This window comes from Lynx rufus, unplaced genomic scaffold (assembly GCF_022079265.1).
Source record: "Lynx rufus isolate CCGP_SWC_20201006 ecotype Redwood Valley unplaced genomic scaffold, mLynRuf1.p SCAF_8, whole genome shotgun sequence".
Taxonomy (NCBI): Eukaryota; Metazoa; Chordata; class Mammalia; order Carnivora; family Felidae; genus Lynx; species Lynx rufus.
The window spans coordinates 54,626,115-54,647,329 of record NW_025814896.1 but is presented as its reverse complement, the minus strand read 5'-3'; the positions used below and the strand labels follow the sequence as shown (position 1 = coordinate 54,647,329).

The window sequence follows — 21,215 nt, the reverse complement described above, 5'->3', positions numbered from 1 at the left end:
GACCCAGTGCCGCGGGCTGGCTGAGCCAGAGCGAGGGGCAGGTTAAGTGGGCTGCCAGCGTTAGGACTCTGAAGAATCACACCACACGCCTTCTCAATAACAGGAGTTAAGAGAATCGTGATGGCGACGCTCACACAATGTCGTAAACCCAGAGGGAAAACTCAAGCAAGCTGCGTCTGTTGAGTGTTTCGCACAGTGGCCTTGTTCAGAGGGCCCTCCCAGACGGGGCAGGGACGACCAGAGGCCAGGATGTCCTCAGGCACACCTCCCCAGCTGTAGGCACCTGAGTCGGCAGAGGCGGGGCTCAGTCTGTCTCCTTGAGACCCAGAGACAAAAGCCCCTCAGCAGCACCCCCACTGCAGACACCTTCCACTGAGGTCCCACTTGATGTCCAAGTGGGGTAGCAACTGGCCCTCGGAAAAGTCCCTGTTACAGAAGGAGGCAATGCGAGGACCCCTATGCCCAGACTGTGGCAGGAATGCAAGGATCCCGGGGACCCCCATGCACAACTCTCCTGGATCCTGTCGATGATCGACTTTGAAGATGTGCTCCAGTGTGTGCACTTAGTTCAAATGCACTGTGAGTGGTGCCCCCGGACCCTTCTTCCCTTGCATCCTTATAAAGTCCTATTGGATTTAAGTTTCTGTAGAGTATCGTATCCTTCATCTCTGCTTTGGTTTAAATCCGTCTCCCTATATACATCCCCAGTATTTATTAATACGATGACCTTGAATTCCTGTGTGTACAATTCACTGTGTGCAATGTGAAGAAATAAAGGATGCACGTGTGAGAGAGAAGATGCTATGTGCCCCTCTCCCCAGCAAATACACCCACCCTGACCTCAGAGCACCCGGAGCCCTGCACACCCCCCGGCCCAACCATAAGGCACACCAGGGCAGGCACCGAATCTCACCCGCAGTCCTGACAACAAGCAGATAAGCAACAAATGCTACAACATGAACAACCCAGGGCCTGGTGCTGCCGGTGAGATGGCACAGCTCCCACGGCTGCCTAGTTTTCCTCTAAGAGAAGACAGCAGGGCTCTGAGCAGCTCTGGCTTCGCTTCATGGAACAAGAGAAGAGCAAGGAGATTCAGGGTCCTGCTCAGTCTGGTAACGAGGGCTGTGTGCAGGTCAAAGCAGAATGGAGATTCAGGAATTCCCAAAAGGGAGAGGTAAGCCAGTGGGCGGGGAGGCAGCCAAGAGCACAAGGAGCACTACCAGGGAGTATCACGGGAGGGGGAGGAGCATACTGAACACTGCAGGGGAGCACCACAGGGGAGCACTTTGGGGGAACGCAGCAAATGTGGGGGGCATGAGGAGCACTGTGGGGCGATGGGAGTCATGGGGAGGACAGCCAGGGAGCATGGGGAGCACTATGTAGCGAGCATAGAGAGTAGCACAGGAAGCACTGCAGGGGAGCACAGAGAGCATGGGGGTCATGAGGAACACGCAGGAGTATAGCGAGCTCTGTAGGGGAGCACTAGGGGGAGCAAGAAGAGCACCACAAGGAACTTGTCAGAGAGGATAAGGAACACGGGGGGTGGTGGGCGAGGTATGAGGAGCCCTGCGGGGCATCATGGGGTGCATGCATCAGCCCAAACCCCACTGCTGTGCCTCGTGCCTCTGTCAACGAAGGCCCCAAATCAGAGAGCACTTCTGATACTACACTGTGGATACAAACAGTGCATAAATAAAATGCAGACTTTGGTCTCAGAAGTAGGGTTTCTCCAAAATTTCCCTTTAGAAAAACAGCAAGACTTTTTAAAAGATACAGACTGTGACTCAAACCCCAATTCTTACACATCCAGAAAAAATCAATGTCATCTGCAAGTTGGAATAAATCACAGGAAGGTGGCAAGACAGAATTAAACCCCACTGTGAACGTGTGTATAGGTCACATGTGAGCGAGCAAGTGCTTAAACTGAATGAACTCAAGTCTCTTCAAAATAAACTTAATAAGCTAGCCCTCCTCAAACCATACTCAACTATTTTCTAAACTTTCTGAACTGGATTGCAGGATTTTCTGAGCTTCTGTGTGCTCAAGCTAGACAGAACAGAGCTTCTGTGCGTGACTCACAGAACTCAGCAAAATATTCCGAGTCACCCTAACAGAGGTCTATGACTCAAGGCGGGGACAGGTCCAAAGAACGGTATTTGCCCAGAGATAAGATAACAAAAGACTTCAGGGAAATAGCAGCTGGAAGGCGGGTGACCACAGTAACCCAGCTTGGAAAAGGGAAGGCAAGATACTAAGCTGCTACAAATGAGATCTTTAGTCTTAGAAAGAACTTGCTGGCAATGAACAGGAAGGGAAAGGATGGTTGCACCTCCTCGTTAAGCAAAGTGTTCCCCAAGATGGGCTGGACAGAGAGTCATGACACATGACCTCCTCCTCCAAGACTTCTCCACAGAGACATCTGACGAAAGAAGAGAGGCTATCTCAACGGGGTAGCAAAGGACGAAAAGTTTAGCGACTCCATCAAATCACTAAAGGGAAATAGAATGCTGTGTGACAGGAGGGACCAGACACTTCTGAAAAGCCTCCCTGAGGACTCCTGCCACCAGAGGCGCCTAGAAAAGATGGAACGCGGCGTGTTTTGGACTCGTCGCAGTCCTGCTCGGCACCAGTTGTCCTGCTGCCGGGTCCCTGGCACAGAAGCTCTGGTGGCGAGGAGACAACACATGAGTTACCACCATCTGCCCACAATAGGTGCTTTCTTGGGCAGGCGAGGACTAGCTTCCCACCTGACACTTGGAGCACTGGCTGCAGCCCAGAAGGCAATCAGTCAAGAAGCTGTTTCTCAGAAAGCTTTTAACAGTTTGCTCTGCAAACAAAGGCAGCTCTGATCTCGGGTGTGAAGATAGTCAGCGAGGGCAGTGGGTAAAAAAGCTCCGGGAGTGTCCCTGAGGGTGAGGAATTCTCAACCAAGCAGCTGGACTTGAGGGGTCCCCATGTAGGAACCCGGGGGGCCCAAACAGCAGGCAGAAGGGGAACACGGAGGAGAGGCAGCTTAGCTTTCAGTAACACTGAGACCACTACTTCCAGAACAAGCCCCATAGCCCTTGTGCTCATCACAAAGGCAAGCAGCCACTATAAACCCAATCGTTAGCTTGACCAGCACTCATCACACGCCTCCTGGGCACCAGGCACTCTTCTGGCAGCTGGGGACTCGGCCATGAATGAAACTAGTTCCTGATTCCAGAGCTGACACTCGAGAGGGGATTGGTGGCTGGAAAAATAATACTTCGGTCAGTGATCAGTGCAAGGAAAACAACAGAAAGCATGGTTAGGAGGGGAGAGTGGCAGGTGGGTGTCATTACATATAGAATGGTCCAGATGAGAGGATGATTGAACAGGGAGATGCCTGGAAGGAACGTGCTCCCTGGAAAGGTAGAAGCAAAAAGCTGGGGTTGCAGAGCAGCGGGGCAAAAAGCTGGGGTATGCAGGGAGGCCCGTGAATCACGCTCTCAGCAGGTGAAAGCTCTCGAGCTTCTACTTATCTTTAAAGGCTCCCCTGGCTGCTGGGCAGAGAGCCCCCGACAGGGAGAATGAGCGGCTGGAAGGCCAAGGCAATAAACTGGGAGTGTGTGGCATGAGGGCCAGGGGCAGTGACAGAAGAGGTAGACGGGGCCGGATTCTGGATCTCTCTAGGGCAAGACCACCAGGCTGTGCCAATGGAGTAAGAAGGAGAGGAGCCAGGGTGTCCGCGGCGTGGCCATCTGCAGGCCCCGAGGCTTGGAGCCAGCAGCTGGTAAGTGGGAGGGGGGAGCAGGTGTGTGGCACCCTGAGAAAGGGTTTGGATTCACCTCTCTCCCGCATGTGTGCAGCAAAAGTCACCCACAACATGTGTCTTGCCCTGGATCAGGGGGCACATCATCTTGTAACAGGCTCAGCGTTTTGTTCTGAATAGGCAGTGGTGTAGCCAACCTAGCCAAGAAGAAATAGGAGCACCACAGGGAACAGCGATCGAGAGCAGAGGCTCCGGCTCAGACTGGCAGCCGCTGTCCGGCCACATAAGCTTGGGCAATTCCTCTAACCTCCATGCTTCAGTCTTCCCAGCTGGACAGTGGGCTAATAGAACCTGCGCCCCATACAACTGTCGTGAGCACTGAGTGACTTAATGGAGCTTCAGTCTCCCCATCTGGACAACAGGCTAATAGAATCTGCGTCCCCCACATCTGTCGTGAGCACTGAGTGACTTAATGGATGCAAACGTCACTGAATAGGAGACGGTAAATTTACTCCGTTGAGAGACAGATGGATGGATACGTATATGTACACAGAGCTGTAACGTTCCCCCGGAATCCACTCAGCTGATAAGCAAACCATCCTGCAGTTTTCAGAGTAACCAGACCCTTATCTACCCTGGATGTCCACCAAACACTGAGCCTGAAAGGACGCAGAGGCTACAGGGCTGGAAGATGTGAGGCAGACAGGAGGAGGAGGAGGAGGAGGAGGGATAAAGGAGGCAGGAGGGCAGAGGAGCAGGAAGAGGAGAGGAAGAGAGAACAGAGGATTGAGCAAAACCAAAGAAAACCATCTGAACTGAATCAGCAAACCCCACATAGAGCAGGCGAGAGCCACTCCTCCCCGAGGTGGCAACAGGGGGTGGTGGAGATGAGCTACCCATCCTGATGCCACAGGGGTGTCTGAGGGCATGGGGCCGCTGGTGCTCACCTGTACTCTACGCTTGAACCATTGACCCCAAACCACCAGGATCCTGAAGCCTCCCAGGTTGAGTGCAACCAGCAGAGGGAATATGGGCGTCACCATGACAACTGCCAAGACTTGCCCCAGACACCTCACTTAGCAACCTGAGGGTCACTGAGGACATACACAGCCCTGGCTACAGCCGGAGGGCCAGAACAATGTCCAGAAAGGTGGCTGCTGGCAGGCTGGTGCGGCCAGACATACCTCAGGGCCCGAGCAGCATGGACCAGGCTGTAGCCCGCACACTAGACTATCTGTGCGCCTGGAGAACAAGTCCACCAGGTTCTGCTGCTCCTCTTCTGGGTTCTAGCTCCGCGCCTTCCCTCCTCTTCACTAAGGGCAGCAGGATGTGCCCCGCGCAAAGGGACAACTGCGGGAAAGTTATTCCCTGAACCAAGAGGCACTGCTCCTTTGTCACTTGCTGGCAGACTGCCAATTTTTTCTGCCCCCACCCGAGGCCCGCACAAACCGTGAGCGGCTCGCCCTGTAGCGCCTGCAGGATGAAGTTGCTGACGACCCGGCCGTCGTTCATGTGCATGCGTGGCCCAAAGGTGTTGAAGATCCTGGCCACCCGCACTTCCACGCCTTCCTGGAACAGCAGAAGAGGACATGAGATGCAGTTCACTTCATGTTTCTGGTGCCCGGCCCATAAAGGAAGTCTGAAAATGTCTGCCTTTTTGCTCCCAGATGAGAGTGGTTTTCTGGTTCGGTCTACATGATGCATTCGTTAACAAATATGAAGACTGCACACAGTTATACCAAACTCAAATGTGTCCCCGATCCCACTATCAGGCCACTGGCATCAACCCTCTGCCAGAAAACCTGTGAGGTAGCTAAACAGTACATGGGGAAAACATGTTTGGAGAAAAAATTTTTCCCAGCAAATAAATATCTATTTCCCAAATAGGACCATGCCATGCATAGTCCTTTATAATCTTCACACAGTATTTCCAGAAGGTTTACTAGTCAATAGTGATTTAAATGTCAATGAATGTTTAATAGCTGATTTGAAGAAAAACAAGCAAATACTTTATCCTGGAAAAGAAGGGACATACGGGTATTCTTTTGAAGAGCCACGTTGTCTTACGCTCTCAATCTGGTTCACTGGAAAACTTGTTTTAGTGAAAACCTAAAGACAATCTGGCACCCCCCGTAGGTTGGTATCTAAAAGACCTGGAAAGATACATGCCAACATTATTTAGAATGGCTGTCTCTACATGGTCGGATTACAGGTGCTCACTTTCTTCTACGTGTTTTTTAAATCTTTCTATTTTTGTTCCAATAAATATGTATTACTTCTTTTTTATAGTAAGAGAAATTTTTTTAATTTTTTATTTTTTAAAACGTACATCCAAATTAGTTACCATATAGTGAAACAATGATTTCATGAGTAGATTCCTTAGTGCCCCTTACCCATTTAGCCCATCCCCCTCCCACAACCCTTCTCATAACCCTCAGTTTGTTCTCCATATTTATGAGTCTCTTCTGTTTTGTTCCCCTCCCTGTTTTTATATTATTTTTGTTTCTCTTCCCTTACGTTCAACTGTTTTGTCTCTTAAAGTCCTCATATGAGCGAAGTCATATGATTTTTGTCTTTCTCTGATTAATTTCACTTAGCATAATGCCTTCCAGTTCCATCCACGTAGTTACAAATGGCAAGATTTCATTCTTTTTGATTGCCGAGTAATACTCCATTGTCTATAATATACCACATTTTTAAACCATTCATCCATCGACGGACATTTGGGCTCTTTCCATACTTTGGCTATTGTTGATAGTGCTGCTATAATCATGGGAAATATGTAGTACTTTTGTAATCAAGAAAAGTATATTTTCAAATCTATAATCAGGAAAGTTTTTTTTTTAAATGTTTTTATTGACTTTTGAGAGAGAGAGAGAGAAAGAGATAGGGAGAGGCAGAGGGAGAGGGGGAGAGGGGGAGAGGGAGAGAGGGAGAGAGGGAGAGAGGGAGAGAGGGAGGGAGAGAGAGAGAGAGAGAGAGAACGCATGAATGGGGGAGGGACACAGAGAGAGGGAGACACAGAATCTGAAGCAGGCTCCAGGCTCTGAGCTGTCAGGACAGAGTCTGATGCAGGGCTCGAACTCACAAGCGGTGAGATCATTACCTGAGCCAAAGTCGGATGCTTAACCAACTGAGCCAGCCGGGTGCCCCCAGGAAAGTACATTTTTAAACCCCAAAAGGCTTCTCTAAACTATCTCACACAATTCTTAATTTCACAGGCTACTTTTTCATGAATCAAAAAGTTAAATGTTTTGGGGCGCCTGAGGGGCTCAGTTGTTTAAGTGTCCGACTCGATTTCTGCTCAGGTCATGCTCTCACGGTCCGTAGATTGAGCCCCATATCAGGCTCTGCGCTGGATGTGCAGCCTGCTTGAGATTTTCCCTCTGGCCCTCCCCTGTGCATGTGCTCATGTGTGCTCTGGCTCTCTCTCAAAAAAAAGTTAAATGTTTGCATTACACCCTGAATTAGTGGACTTCCACAGCATCTGTGTCTCTAATTTGTTTCACCCATTAGACTACAGACACATATTTTCCAGGCGTCTGAGGACAGGCAGGATGGCAGCGTGAGGCCCAGGGGCTCATGTGCCCTCCAACTCCACATGTTCTCACTGAGCTGCACTATATACTTTGGAGAGAACAGTACGTACCTCACAGGGGGATCATAAAAAGGAAGCCGGTCCTGCATAACCCTTGGCACGGGCCTGGCAGCCAAAAGCAGTAGTTGCTATTGTGTTTACTTGACCAGAAAGTTCTTATCTTTTCTAATTCTACTGCCTCAGATCTGGCACAGGCTAGGAGCCAATGGACCCTCAGCTAACCGGGCTGATTATGCACAGACTTCACCACCACTGGAATGACTGAGAGGTGATGAGCTACAGGGTCCCAAGGGCCCATGAGGTCTCCCTGTGGCTGGAACCACCTGGCTGGCCACCTCTGCTCACGGCAGCCTTATCTCTGTCCCAGTTGCTAGACAAACATTAGCAATTTTATGGGCACCAAGATGTGAAACTGTTGGGAAGCATGGATCCAGCAAACAGCTCACTTCTAGAAACCAGAAGGCTACATTTTTGCTAGGGCCTCCCAGCAATACATTATAATGCTCACATGAGCTACTCAGAGTTTTAGGATTAAGGTATGAGCTCTAATTCTAGGTCCATGAATAAATCATTCTTTTCTGTATTGAACTAACCAGAGAATATTTCCAAAATGGGGTGAGGGGGAGAAAGAAGCAGAGATGTTGACCTCAGTAGAAAAGAACTCAAAAAGTAGCCACTTGCATTTAAATGTTAAGATGAGGAAAGATCAGAAGTGGATGAATATGACATTATTCTAGAAAAAGACTGGAAAAGCCTCAGCAAATTTACAAGAGCCAAACCCACGTGCCCAGCAAGGGGAAGCTCGTGGGCTATGTAAGGTTTGCAACAAATCAGATGCTTTCATCCTCTGGACTTTATCCTCTGGAACAACCTTCCAGAACAAGGCCTTATAAAAGCCGCATTCTGAAGACATGAACTGACCAGGATGTAAAGGAGCCTGTTTTTATGGTCTTCCCATTTGGGTTATAAACTTAGGTGCTACAGGACAATGCCTCTGGATAGGTGTGGTTACCAGGATAGCCACCTCACCTTTCTGAGAATTCCAGCTCTCAAACATGAAATCAATAGCTCTCAAATGAAATCAACATAAACCCAAGGCTCATGCAACATAAGACCCACTCTCCTCTCATGCAGTGGCTCTGAAGTTTGCATACTGCCTCCTCAGGACACAAAGGCCACCCCCATTCTGCATGCACAGTCTAACAGCCCTCATCCCCTGCGATCCTGCAGGGCCCTTGCATGACAGGGTGGACAGTCAACAGATACTGACACGGCTGCTTATGGTGGCAGCTTGGTGGGTGGACACATACGCACCTTGGAGGAAGGTATAATTACTCCCCATCTCACACCTGAGGAAAGGGCCAGTGTCTGACACAAAGCCTACTTCCCTGGATGAAACCCCAGAAGGTGCCTACAGGCTGCAATGCCTCTTCAGGGAGACCCTCCTCTGAAGGACCAATGAGCAAACGCATGCACAAACTCCTAACTCATATTCAACCTTCCGTCTGCCAGGGACAGAGTCGTGGTGACTACCGTGCTGGTGCATGACCTTCCACCATGGCATGTTGCAGGATCTCTGCACACGCACACGTGTGCATGCACACACACACCAGCGACCCGGAAAAGGAACTGCTGAGTCTTTCAGAATGGCTGGGTTTCACTGTGTCCGTGGTTTTGTCCTGGGTGGGGATCAGGAGTCATTCACTTAGGACTCTGAGCATCAGGAAGTTTTTATCAAGCATTAGGGTGACTCCTCCAAGTTTGAGACACAGCAACACAAAGCCAGTGGAAACCTAAGAGAAGACAATGCTCGGGGTGCCACCCGAGTGGGCATATGTAAGCACACGCAGGTAAAGAACACGTGGCTTGCTTCGATAACTGGGCTTTGGAAACCGTGGCCAGGCTGCAGTAATACACAACCCCAGATGGTAAGCTGGCATCAGAAGGTCTCTTCCCCTATTTCTAGGGCCCAAGAGGGGTGAAGGGTTTGGTAGGCAGGCCTGACTGATCAACCAGTGGTAACTTAAGAGATACAGTGAGGGAACAAAGACTCCTTCCTCCCCAGATATCTCCAGAGGACAGAAATGCTGCCAGCAGGGATTAAATGAGCTCTCCCTCAAAAGCTCTCTTTTAAAATGCAATCATTGCTTGGCAACTACTGTCGCCAGCTACTGAACAACACAGCATGATCACAGTCACTGTCTTCGCCGATGGCAGGTGCCGGAGGACAGAACACAGAAGCCCTGCTTCGGGAGAGCAGGTGCCGACCAAGAGCTGACCATCTGCCACCCACTCCGTGGTTGTGGGCAGCCTGTTCGGAAGGCAGGGATGGGGACAGAAGAAACAAGAAGTGCTCCTGGGTACGACCGGCCTGACTCTGTGATGCTTCCATAATCCTCCTGACACCGCTGGGAGAAGTGCACTCACGTCCCCAAAGCAATAGGATCATGAGGCCCTGAACAGTGACCTGGGTAATTCCCCTACGACCTCTCTTAAATGCATCCTGATGAGGTCTGCAGGCTGTTACAGAACACAGAGCAGTCTTGCCGTGCAGGGTTCTCCAAAGTGCTAAAAAGTTCCAATTTGCTCTCAGTGGTGGCGGAGGGAGGAGGACACACAAGGTCAGGGGCCGCTAGCTACGTGTCTGCCTGGCAATCACCCTCAACAGCCCTGCTTTGGTCTTAACAATCAGCCCAGAGTGTTCGCTGTGCAGCGCATGGTGAAGCCAGGAGGGGTAAGTGCTACTCTGCCAGTTTCCGGCTGGGACTTGTGGGGTGTGGAGGGCCAGGTGCTCAGCGAGTAAGCCGCGGAGCCAGGAGACAGGACAAGGCTGGCACTAGGCAACTCCAGGCCACGAGTCTTAACCCCTACGGATGAATACTACCTTCAAATATTTGACTTATAAGCTGCTTGCTGAATATATATTTTTCAAACTAAAACATATATACCAACTATGTAATTTTTTAAAAGTACCCTGGGGTGCCTCAGTGGCTCAGTCGGTTAAGTGTCCGGTTTCAGCTCAGGTCATGATCTCACAGTTCACGAGTTCAAGCCCCACGTCAGACTCTGTGCTGACAGCTCAGAGCCTGGAGCCTGCTTCAGATTCTGTGTCTCCCTCTCTTTCTGCCCCTCCCCCGCTCACATTCTGTGTGTGTCTCTCTCTCAAGAATAAATATTAAAAAAAATTAAAACAAAAAAGTACCCTGATGTCAGAAAATAAAACAAAACCCAAAAGACCACTGGACTAGATGATTTCTGAGTTTTCAGTCTTTCTGCTTGGCCAATCTATGGTTTTATGAATGGTGGCTTGTTTTGCAGACCCAGTCCTGTAGGTGGGCCACAGACCCCAGAGAGTCAGACTCACGTGGGGCCGTGAGCTCAAATGCACACCAACCACTGACCACAGCGAGTGGATAAGTCCCCACATTTGAAGTCCCCAGATTCATCCAAGTGCACAAAGAACGCAGACCTTAATTCCTCCCTGACAAGTTCAAAGGACAGGTTTCCCCTGGGATCCAGAAGTAGAGTGTTTCTATGAAACCCTTCATAAGCTGGGATGACATAAAACAAAGAAGCAATTACCATGAATTTATATGGGAAAATTTTTGAGCATTCCCGGACTCCAAAAGTAACCTCTCTTCGCCTTTTCTGATACCCAAGGACACACCTTGCTAACATGAACAGAATAAACCGAGACAAAGCCCAGATGGTCCCGGACACAGGTCAAGGCTCTGGCATCTGGCGCGATGCTGAGATGCTGTGTGTGGCTTCTGGGTAAGGCGCTCGGGGAGGGTGGGGGGGTGGGGGGGATGGCTCACAGCCTCTGTAACGGCTCGCTGAAAAACCAACCCTGAATGCTACTTTTGCCTTTCACGTGTTTTTGTAAAGGTGACGATCCTGTTTGGGTTCCATCTCATTCCACCCCCTGGAAGAAGACTCACGGGAGCTTCTCCTTCTGTAAAGGATGTGTTCTGAAACGTGTATGTGCGATAGATTTTTCTGAGAAGTCAGGTTCTATTTAGAATATGTTAGCATATTTCCATACATGAAAACAAACTCAGGATTCTGAGAATCTTTTGGGAAAAGGGAAAATCGTCCTTTAGATCTTTAGAAAAAGATCTCTAAAATCTTTAGACCAAGATTATTCATGCCTCTTTTCATCTTGATTATATTCTCCATCCTTATCCATTGGATTTATTCAGAGTAAGATACAACCACATACCATATGGGGTCTTCCCAATGAAGTGACAACTGACACTTCAGAGATGTGTCATGTAAAAAAAAAAAAAAAAAAAAGAGTTTAAGTTATTGAAATAACTAAGTAAAGATATGCCAAAGGATGATGGTTTATCCTTCTCTCTGGTCATTCTTTTTTCATCTGTTTCCAGACAGCGTAAATTGTACACCTGAAGCTTTGAATGTATCTTGCTATCTTGAAAGGCTGAATTTATAACTATAAACTGGCACAGTTCCTTGGTGGTTAACCTCACCGCTCTATCAGCGGCTGGTCATTCCAGAGCAATGCCGTGTGGACTGCCGGCCTGGGTGTCCTCACTGAGTGCGTGTGCTTCAGGGCAGCGCCGACGCCCGTGGACTCAGAGCTGCACCTTCTCTCGCCCAGCCAAGCTTCCTCACCCGCAGTGCCCCACCGGGACCACCAGGAAAGGGCCAAGGAGCATGCGCTGCTGCCAGTGTGGGTCCTGACTCCACTTACAGGCGGGGGAGCTAAGAACAAGTTTTGTAGCCCACCTTCCCATCTGGAAAATGGGCCACCCACCCCTACCTCCACGACGTCATGAGAATGAGGGGCTATTAAACAGACTACGCCCTACAGGCTGAGCCCTAACAGAGGCCAGCACACCGCAGGCCCTCACAGCCCACAGGGTCCGGCTGCTCTGAGCCACCCAGAACAGGCCTGCAGGGCAGCACCTCCAGAACTGCGGGGCACTGAACTGAGCACTTAGGGTCCACAGGGCTACATCCACTAAGGAAGCACAAGCAGCAGCAAAGTCAGAGTTCTGAAAATCAGTCACTTGGGAGTGAGAACCCCAAAGATGGTCTGATTTGCCCCAGACCAGGCCACACCCCGAGGGGCCAACATTGACTCCCTCAGACCAGGCCACACCCAGAGGAGCCAACCCCATATGGACAGGAAGTGTCCGACCTACTCTTTCTGGGAGCTAATGTAATAATCCCGAGTAAAAGATTTTACTTGGGTCCTAAACGTTTACATCCTTCACAGTCTTCTCATGGCGGCGTTTATTTTATTTGTTTTGTCCTTATTTTTATCTCTGGATGGGACTACGGGTAACAATTTTTCTTCCTTCCTGCTCATCTGTGTTTTCTTATTTTCTATTCCTGGCCCTGCATCCTGCCAGAGCAGGAACACAGCACACTTTTCGACTGCAGGAAATGCACCAATGTTTCTCTCCTCCTCCTCAGCATGGATTCAGACTAAGGAGGGAGACAGAAGCCGCAGGGGGCCCAGTTGTGGACCCATGGCTCTCCCTGCAAGGAAGCAGAGTTATTTGTAAGGCAAATAGTAGTGGGGTGAAGGTGGGAAGCCCATGCTGTGCCTTCTTCACAGGCCTCTCAGAACTCGGGCAAGGCCAGTGACCTCCGCCCCAGTGCACGGCCCTTGGCTGTGCTGTCCACACATCAAGAGGCGTGACCTCTACTTGTCTGCTGTGCGGCCACCAGAATCAGACATGACCCTGCCACCCAGAGGCACGGCCACTCCCTGACCTAGTGGCTACCCCACAGGAGCAGGAGCAGTGCTACGGCGGAAGGCGGTGGCATCACATCTGCTTACGAGTCCCAACTCGCCACAAGGGGCATGTGCTATTTCCAGATGACAGTGACTGTAACACTCACCCCAACACGAGTCCTTGGACAGGTGTGCCAAACAATGTGATGAGTCTGGACAAGTCTACAGGCCACTAGGTGCTGTCAGCCAAGACCCCAAGCTTCTCAAAAGCACAGAGCCTTTCTTCCACAAGGCATTCTCAGACCTAGTACCAGGACACAGTTCCCACAGGTAGAGCCCCTGGTGTTCCAATGAGAAGCACACGATTAACTTGACCATGGATGTGACTCTTCCATCCACACAACACTCGTCTGCTGGGGCCTTCGGTGTGTGAAGCACATCCCAGACATTCCACGGTAAAGGCATCATTCAAGTGAGGGACCGTCCTTCACCAGGACAGCCCCTGCAATGCAGGGACACCCTCTTGACAGGGCTCTTATCAGGGACACTTAGGCACAGACCAACTGTACACACAAGGGGCTTCTGATGGGAACATGAGTTTACAGTTTTCAGAGTAATGCTACTTGTGCCATTAACCTCCCAAGACCTCCGTGAGCAGAAACATAAATGCTGACAGATCCAGATTTATCTAGACGCTACATTCCCGATATCATGAGCCAGATGAATTGGATGCAATGGTAGTTTGTGTTTGAAATGAGTACCCTAGCTAGTGTGTGGATGTGTATCACAGTTCCTGGCATACAGTCGGTGCTCAATAAATGCTGGCTATATTATTACTATTACAATTACCATGAGCTCATACCTTGAAGAGATAGCTATTCCCTATAGACACTCCTTAGACTCACTGAATAAAAGTTCAATTAAAATGACCTATTTGCCCACCAGCTTTAACCTATCTAAAAATTCACTAGGAAACACCACAAGAATGAAAGCAAAAGAAAACAGTTGAGAAACACAAGTCTTCAAACTCTTTATACAATAAAATCACGACACATGCCCCTTAAGAACACAGGTTAGTTTTCTCAAGTACCAACATATCCAGATGTTGTTCTCTGTATCTGGGAGGCCATCTTATGTACATTTTATTTTAATATTTATTTATTTTTGCGAGAGAGAGAGCCAGAGTGAGAGCAGGGGAGGGCAGAGACAGAGGGAGACACAGAATCTGAAAGACTCCAGGCTCTGAGCTGTCAGCACAGAGCCCGATGTGGGGCTCAAACTCACAGACTGCGAGATCATGACCTGAGCCGAAGTCGGACACTTAACTGACTTAGCCACCCAGATGCCCTGGGAGGCAATCTTAAATTGCGGGGTCAAGGTATTCTGGACTCAAGAATGAGAAAGTTATGCCCTTTCTATAACTGATTAATGCTTCTCCTTTTTTAAAATAATTTTTTTAATGTTTATTTATTTTTGAGAGAGAGAGCATGAGCAGGGGAGGGGCAGAGACGGGGGGAGACAGAAGATCCGATAGAACAGAGCCCAGTGCAGGGCTTGAACTCACAAACTGTTGAGATCATGACCTGAGCCAAAGTCTGACGCTTCTGAAGACTGAGCCACCCAGGCGTCCACTGATTAATGTTTCTTAAAATAAGTGGATAACACAAGCCGATTGCCCAAAGTAGCTTAGAAAGCAATTAGTTTTGCTTCTGGCTGAGAAAAAAGACAGAATAAATAAATGCCCACATAGGCAGAGGTTATTTTATGGGTCTTTAATGTTGGTATTTCACTAAAAATATAAGGGAAAAAACCCCTCCTGACAACTCGCCTCTGAAAAAAAGAAAGATGCTCAGGGACACTCCGTGCCGGTCACATTGACAACGCCTCTCCCCTCACTGCCATCTGAGGTTGCCTGCTGCTCCCAGGGACAGGCAATCAAGTCTCTAAGTCCTAGGAGTATGGGCCACACCATCCGACTGCAGTCCACAATGATTTATGCCCATATCCCTCCCTCTACTAGAGGGCATGTCTGGGGGGACCTCAGAAAGCTGGTCCAAGCTCAGGGACAGTGACCAAGGAAAGGATGGACTAGCCTGGGTCCTTGCCTGGAGGCAGAGCTGGGGTGGGAACCGAGGCCTTCCACCTCTTGGTCAGTGGGCTCTTTTGGCTACAGTATGTGGGTGACCAGATCTGCCCCATGACACCATCCATGGGAGAAACCTCCAGTACAGCAATGAATAATTAAGAAGGCAGGAAACAGTATGAAATAAATATAAACAACAATTCCTAAGAAAGTTCAAATTAAAGCAATAATGAATTCATTTGTAGACCTATTAAATAACTCAGAAGAAAAGAAAACAACAACAAAAATAAACTTCACTAATTTGAAGGCTTCAGGAAAACACAGGCACTTACTAACTGCTGATGGGCAATTAGGCAATAAAGAAATGTACCATTCATAGTCATGTAACAGCATTCCAAACCAAAGAATGTATCTCCAGGAAACTGTTTTTTAAAACGGACATACACGGGAAAAGCTGCTGATAATACTATTAATTTACAGTAGTGGGAAACTAAACTCTCCCAGTAGCCACTTAATCAGGGCATTTCATTCCTGTATGGCGCTTTGCATTTGACGGGACAGGTGCTCCATGTGTCTACACCCCAAGCCCCCCAGGATGCGGTTCGATACCTGCTTCATGTAGGCATAGCACATGGTCTCGGCAACGCGCTTCCCTTCATCGTAGCAGGCTCGGGGTCCTATTGGATTCACGTGGCCCCAGTAATCTTCACTCTGAGGGTGGACTTCAGGATCTGTGAGTGCAGGAAAGTGAGACCATGTGTTCATCAAGCTTGTATGCATCGTGAACAATGAATATTTACGATGCAAGAGACTGCTCTAGAAAGACCAGGGTAAACATTTACAAATGGAGAGACCCTGATCAATGCTGCACTGCCCATTCTCTAAGTTCCAGTGGGACAGGCTGGACAGTACTTTTACAGGGGAAGAAATAAAGTAAAAGACCAGGGTTCTCTCAACTGCAAGCCCCTCTCCCGTAAACTGTTCTTAACACTTAATTATACAAGCTATAATTAAATGTAATCTACGTGAAGGGATGTATGGTTCAACTTTATACTTATAAAATATGTAACTACAGCAAAGCCTGTACTTCTTGAAATAACTTCAGGAGCACCTCTGTGGAACACAAGGACTTCCCCACGTGCCAACAACCCTAGAACAAACTCAAGAGCCTCAATGAGACATTAGTACCCTGGTCTGTGTAGGTGGACAGACGGAGCGTCCCTGAGGCAAATGACCACTTGTTGCCTTAGCACACATTTTATATTTCCCAACTTTTGTTTTTCTGGTGTGTAAATCAATCACATTTTAAGATGTGCCAAAGGCACAGACCATTTAAAGAAACCTAGTAACAAATTCTTTTTTAACACAAGTGTATTTTGGGAATGTGGATACCTAATTTATATGGCACACTAGGAATTTTATACAGCCATAGCCAAAAAACCTGGACAGTGTACAGGAGCTCTGTGTTATAAATTCATCTTGTGCTTATCTTATAGCCAAAATCTGACTGCAGCTCATGGATACAGAGTCACGAATACACAGGTGCCCGAGTCGGCCGGCCCCCCTTGGAGACTGGTGCCCCCCACCCCTGCAGCGTGGCCGAATCCAGGGGCAGGTTCAGACCTCTCTATCCAGTGCTGTGGTTTAAAGTTCTCTTAAGAAGGGGGCATGTTTTTACTACAGGATGAGAGAAGAGGTCTATGGCAAATACCCCCTGAGAGAAGAAAACCAGCAACTTAATTTCACACAGATGTTAACAGATGATGGACATTAGGCCTTTTCTGGGAATTTCTGACAAGGGCCAGGCAAGCTAGACTCCAAAGATACCATCATAAATTTGGCAAATGGTAAGAAAGAAGACCAGGCACACGCATGCATCTGTCCCTCAATCAGCACCCCTGGGCTGAAGTGTCCAGGGTGCCCAAGGTTCAAGACACCACTTTAAAAGTGCCCACTCTCTGTGATAAAAGTAAAGGTCTAGAGTCACAATTGATTTCCAATTAGTCTCCCCTTCTCAGCATTTTGTGAGGCTAACACACTAAGCACCCACTCCACAAAATGCCAGTTTCCTGCACTATTCAAACATCAGAGCAGACCAGTTACACCCTGATGTTACTTAAGAACCCTAAAAACTGATGACAAACCGTCATCAAATGTGCAGATAATAAATGAAGTGAGAGGAGGAAGAAGGCTGGACAGGGAAAAGATGTCACTCACTGTGCCCTTTTGGCCAATATGAGGAGTACCTTTATATTTGAGACATTTAAAAAGATTCAGCCCTTTGAGATGCACCTGGGTGGCTCAGTTGGTTAAGTGTCCTACTCTCGATCTTGCTCAGGTCATGATCTCACGGTTCATGGAATCAAGCCCCGCGTCAGACGCTGCGCTGACAGTGTGGAGCCTCCTTGGGATTCTCTCTCTCCCCCTCTCTCTCTGACCCTCCCCTGCGTGCTCTCTCTCCAAATTAAAAAAAAAAAAAAAAAAATCCAGCCCTCTCAACTGTGATATATAAAGCTCATCAGAGGAAGAGAAGGGGAATCATCCAATGACTTATAAAGGGAAACTGACCCCTTGTGAAGTCTTGCTATGGAAAGAAACAGGGAGGCGGAATGCAAACCCACTCAGCTGTCTGTTCTAAAAGCAATGAGGGGAACAGGTAGGGGGTGGATGCTTTTAACTGCCAAGATTTCATTTTCACAGGAATTACAAAGAATAGAACTGCATTTAGTAGAACTCCTCTTTTTCTAGATTTTTTTTCACTCAGTTCCCTTATTTAAAAAAAAAAAAAGCATCTCTTCCTATTTTGCCCCTTCACTTCATTTCTCTGTCCAAAACAGTAATGTGAAGTAGATAAGTTGCATGTCAGGGTCTAGCTTCTGCTGCTTCAACAATGCCGTCCTCCACAACCCTGCACCCGTTGATTTGGGGCTGAACCCGCACCCCTCATCCTGCTCCTATCCCAGGCTGGCTTAATGGGCCTGGAAGGGAGGTAAAGTTCTGCAGGTTGGCAAAACAGGCTCGTGGTTTTCTGGCATTCCCTACTTCAGGTTCTTCCAGAAGTCATTATACAACAGGTGAGGCAATCAGTACATATCTCTTTGTCAAGCAAGCAAAAGCCAACCCCTGAGCTCTCGGTGGGTCAGGCTCACAGCACCCACTGCTCATACTGAAGAATAACGTGCTCCAGCTAACCTGGCCAAAAAATCCCTACTGCATGATTTCTGGGGTCCTTTCAGAGCTGAATGGGAAACACCCCTCTGGCTTTGCAAATGGCGGGGCCTCCTGGGCAAGGTGACATGAAGCAGTCGTCCAAGGGTGTTCTTCGGCGGGAGGAAAAGGGGTTCGTGCCTTTTCCGAGAGCAGACCACGGGTGGCTGACAGGTGGCCTCGTTGCTGGCTCGCGCACAAGCAGGGAGAGTGGGCTGAGCCATCTTACACACGGAATCCTGCACTCATTTTTGATTCCTTCTTCACCTGAGACAGTCCCATGGGCCCAGAGCAAGCACGACTGGGGGAGCCCCACCACTCACCTCCATACACCTCCGAGGTGGAGGCCAGGAGCAGGCGAGCGCCGACTCGTTTTGCCAGCCCTACAGAAATCAAAGATACGATCAGGGAAGCTGACAACCTCAGGGAAACGAGGAAGTTACAGAAGCGCATGCATGTTTTTGTGGCCAGTTGATGCAGTTTTTTAGTATTAATTGTATCTGATCATCTGTGCCCTGTGCACCATCCACTCATATTGTATCTACCTTGAAGCAAACAAACAAAAAACCAAAATAGAAGAACACAAAGGAAACCTCAGAGGCACAGTATTTAGTTGGACACTTGTAGGTGCAGGTGCAGGCAGGGCCAAATGGAGAATCTGTTAGTTTGGTGAGGTGTGGGTTTGGGGTTACCACCAGTAGGCAGAAGGCAAGGCCATACGCACCTTCCCTTCCACCGTCCCTGTGACGCGGCCCACCTGCCACTTCCTTGACGTGCCCCCTGGCATTCTGACTGTGCCGGAGCCAGCCCCCGCCGGCTGGGCCCCTCCACACCGCGCCCCCCCCCCCCCCGGCCACCTCCTTCAAGGCTCGGCTGCAACAGCCCCTTCTCCAAAACGAGTCATGACATCCCTGTGTCGGGCTCTAAACGCTTTCCTGCACAGACCCCTTGCAGGCAGAATGGACTAGAACACTGTGCTCGGTGGTAGTCAGGTAGGTATGGAAAGTCTCCAGGCACTCACAAAGTCCCAATGTTCATCAGAGGCTCACGGCAGCTGTGCGCCAAAGAGGCCCATCGCCCTTCACTTAACCCAATGGCTCCCGAACGTACTTCCCCTCGGAGCCTTTGTGGACAGATGCCACCAGGTCGACAGGCCGGGGGGTGCCACACACCCAGTGCTGCACGCATGCCCGCCCACGGGGCAGAGGTCCAGCGAGGTGTCTGTGAAGTGCTAGGGCTGGGAGCTGGGTGTACGCACACAGCCTGCGGGCACTTCTGGAGGCAGCCAGGCGACACAGAAGGGCCCTGGCATGAGGGGCCTTGGGGTGTGGGTGTGGGAGCACCCAGGGGAGGAAAGCAGGGAGCCATGAAGACGCCCAAGAACAAGAGAGCAGGGCTGCCAAACAGGAAGGATCTGGAGATCATCTGTGCAAATGCCACAACGTGCTGGAACAAATAAATGCTAAAAAGGGACGTAGCAGCATCTGGAATTTATAGGCTAAGGCTACCAACACCACAGGTCTGTCTCTTTCACTCCTATTTCAGCCCTCGGAAGTCTGCCGAGTGATCACTGTACCACATCACTGCATAGACGCAACGGCAGCAGTTTCAAAAGGAAGGACCCCAGGGTGTTGGGTGTTTTTTTTTTTTTTTTTTTGTAATACACTTTTGAGGTAACTGTAGAGTCAAATGTGGTCATACAAAGTCAACAGAGAGAGACCCTGCATAGCCTCTACTGAATTCCCCCAACAGTAAAAGGCTGCAAAACCAGAGTACAATGTCCCAAGCAGGACACTGACATGGATACACTCAGGACCCAGAGCATCTCCATCATCATGAGGACCCCTTGGCGGAGAGCCAGGGGAGCCCCACCTGTGTTGTTCTAGTGCCCAGATGTTTATGCAGAGACTGGACAAAGGGGTCTCATCTTGAAGAAACCGAGCAAGGGCCCAGAGAAGTGGGGAGCCACAGAGAGGGAAGGGCCCCACCAGGAAGAGGCCGGGGGGGGGTGGTTCACTGCATCTTGTCTCAAGTGCAAAGCGATTAATGACAGCACCTCTCTCCGTCTGGAATATGAAGTCCCTCTTAAGTCTTTGCGGCCGAGCGACCGTCCCCCACCTTCAGCTTTTGTCCCTGTCATTCCTGAAAGGAGTTTATCATTCCTTCAGGACTTCCAGGTCCAATCTCACCCATGGCCCACGAGTCCCTTCTGCCTGGAACTCTAACAGCATTTCACTGGCACCTCCCTTTGGGAACATTCCCTTCCTCCTTGGTGTCACTGGTGCCTGGGCCCATATATCGCCTTCTCCAGGAAACACCAAGTTCCCTGGCAAAAGACAGGACGGTGCCTGGGCATAGTGACTGCACAATGGATGCTATCTTCTTAAACATCACGTGCTTGGTGGCTCCTCTGTTGTATCTCACTTGGGTACGAAGGAGGCGGCTGGGGCGGCAGAGGGAGTGTGGGGAGGGGTGGGAGCAGCAGGCAACTCTACCAGTGTCTTACCTCTGAGCAGAAGGGAGACCCTGTTCTGTCTGGTGACCAGGGCAGGGGTTGTAACAAAGGGAACATAGCCCCTTCTACACTAGGAGAATGAATCATCTATTTCTTGCAGAGCTGGACCCCTCAAACTGTTTAGTCTACGAGGACTGAAAACCAGTCTCCGGCATCCCTTTCGGTCCCTTGTCTCCATCCTTCCCTCGAATTACAATTTAGTGCTGCATCTCCCAAACCCATTTATAGAAGCTGTCTTAAATGTTACCATAATTAAATCCATTTTTCACTTGACATTTTAAAAAGTGGTTCCTTTTTCCCCACTTTGCAACTAATCAAAACTCCCAGTTTTTGAAACCTGTGTCAAACTTAAGATGCCTCTGATTTCAAGCA

General features: G+C 49.3%; 1 protein-coding gene across 2 annotated transcripts in view; it reads right to left on the bottom strand.

Annotated features, from left to right (window-relative positions):
- The window catches only part of UXS1 (UDP-glucuronate decarboxylase 1), a 96,148-nt gene that overhangs the window by 12,277 nt on the left and 62,656 nt on the right, over nt 1-21,215 (bottom strand). For both annotated transcript variants that reach the window (XM_047068645.1, XM_047068646.1), the window contains exons 8-10: nt 18,652-18,711; nt 15,731-15,852; nt 5,183-5,302 (exon numbers count right to left, since the gene is read on the bottom strand). In XM_047068645.1, the coding sequence (XP_046924601.1) occupies nt 5,183-5,302; nt 15,731-15,852; nt 18,652-18,711 (302 nt within the window). The remainder of the gene's footprint in view (nt 1-5,182; nt 5,303-15,730; nt 15,853-18,651; nt 18,712-21,215) is intronic.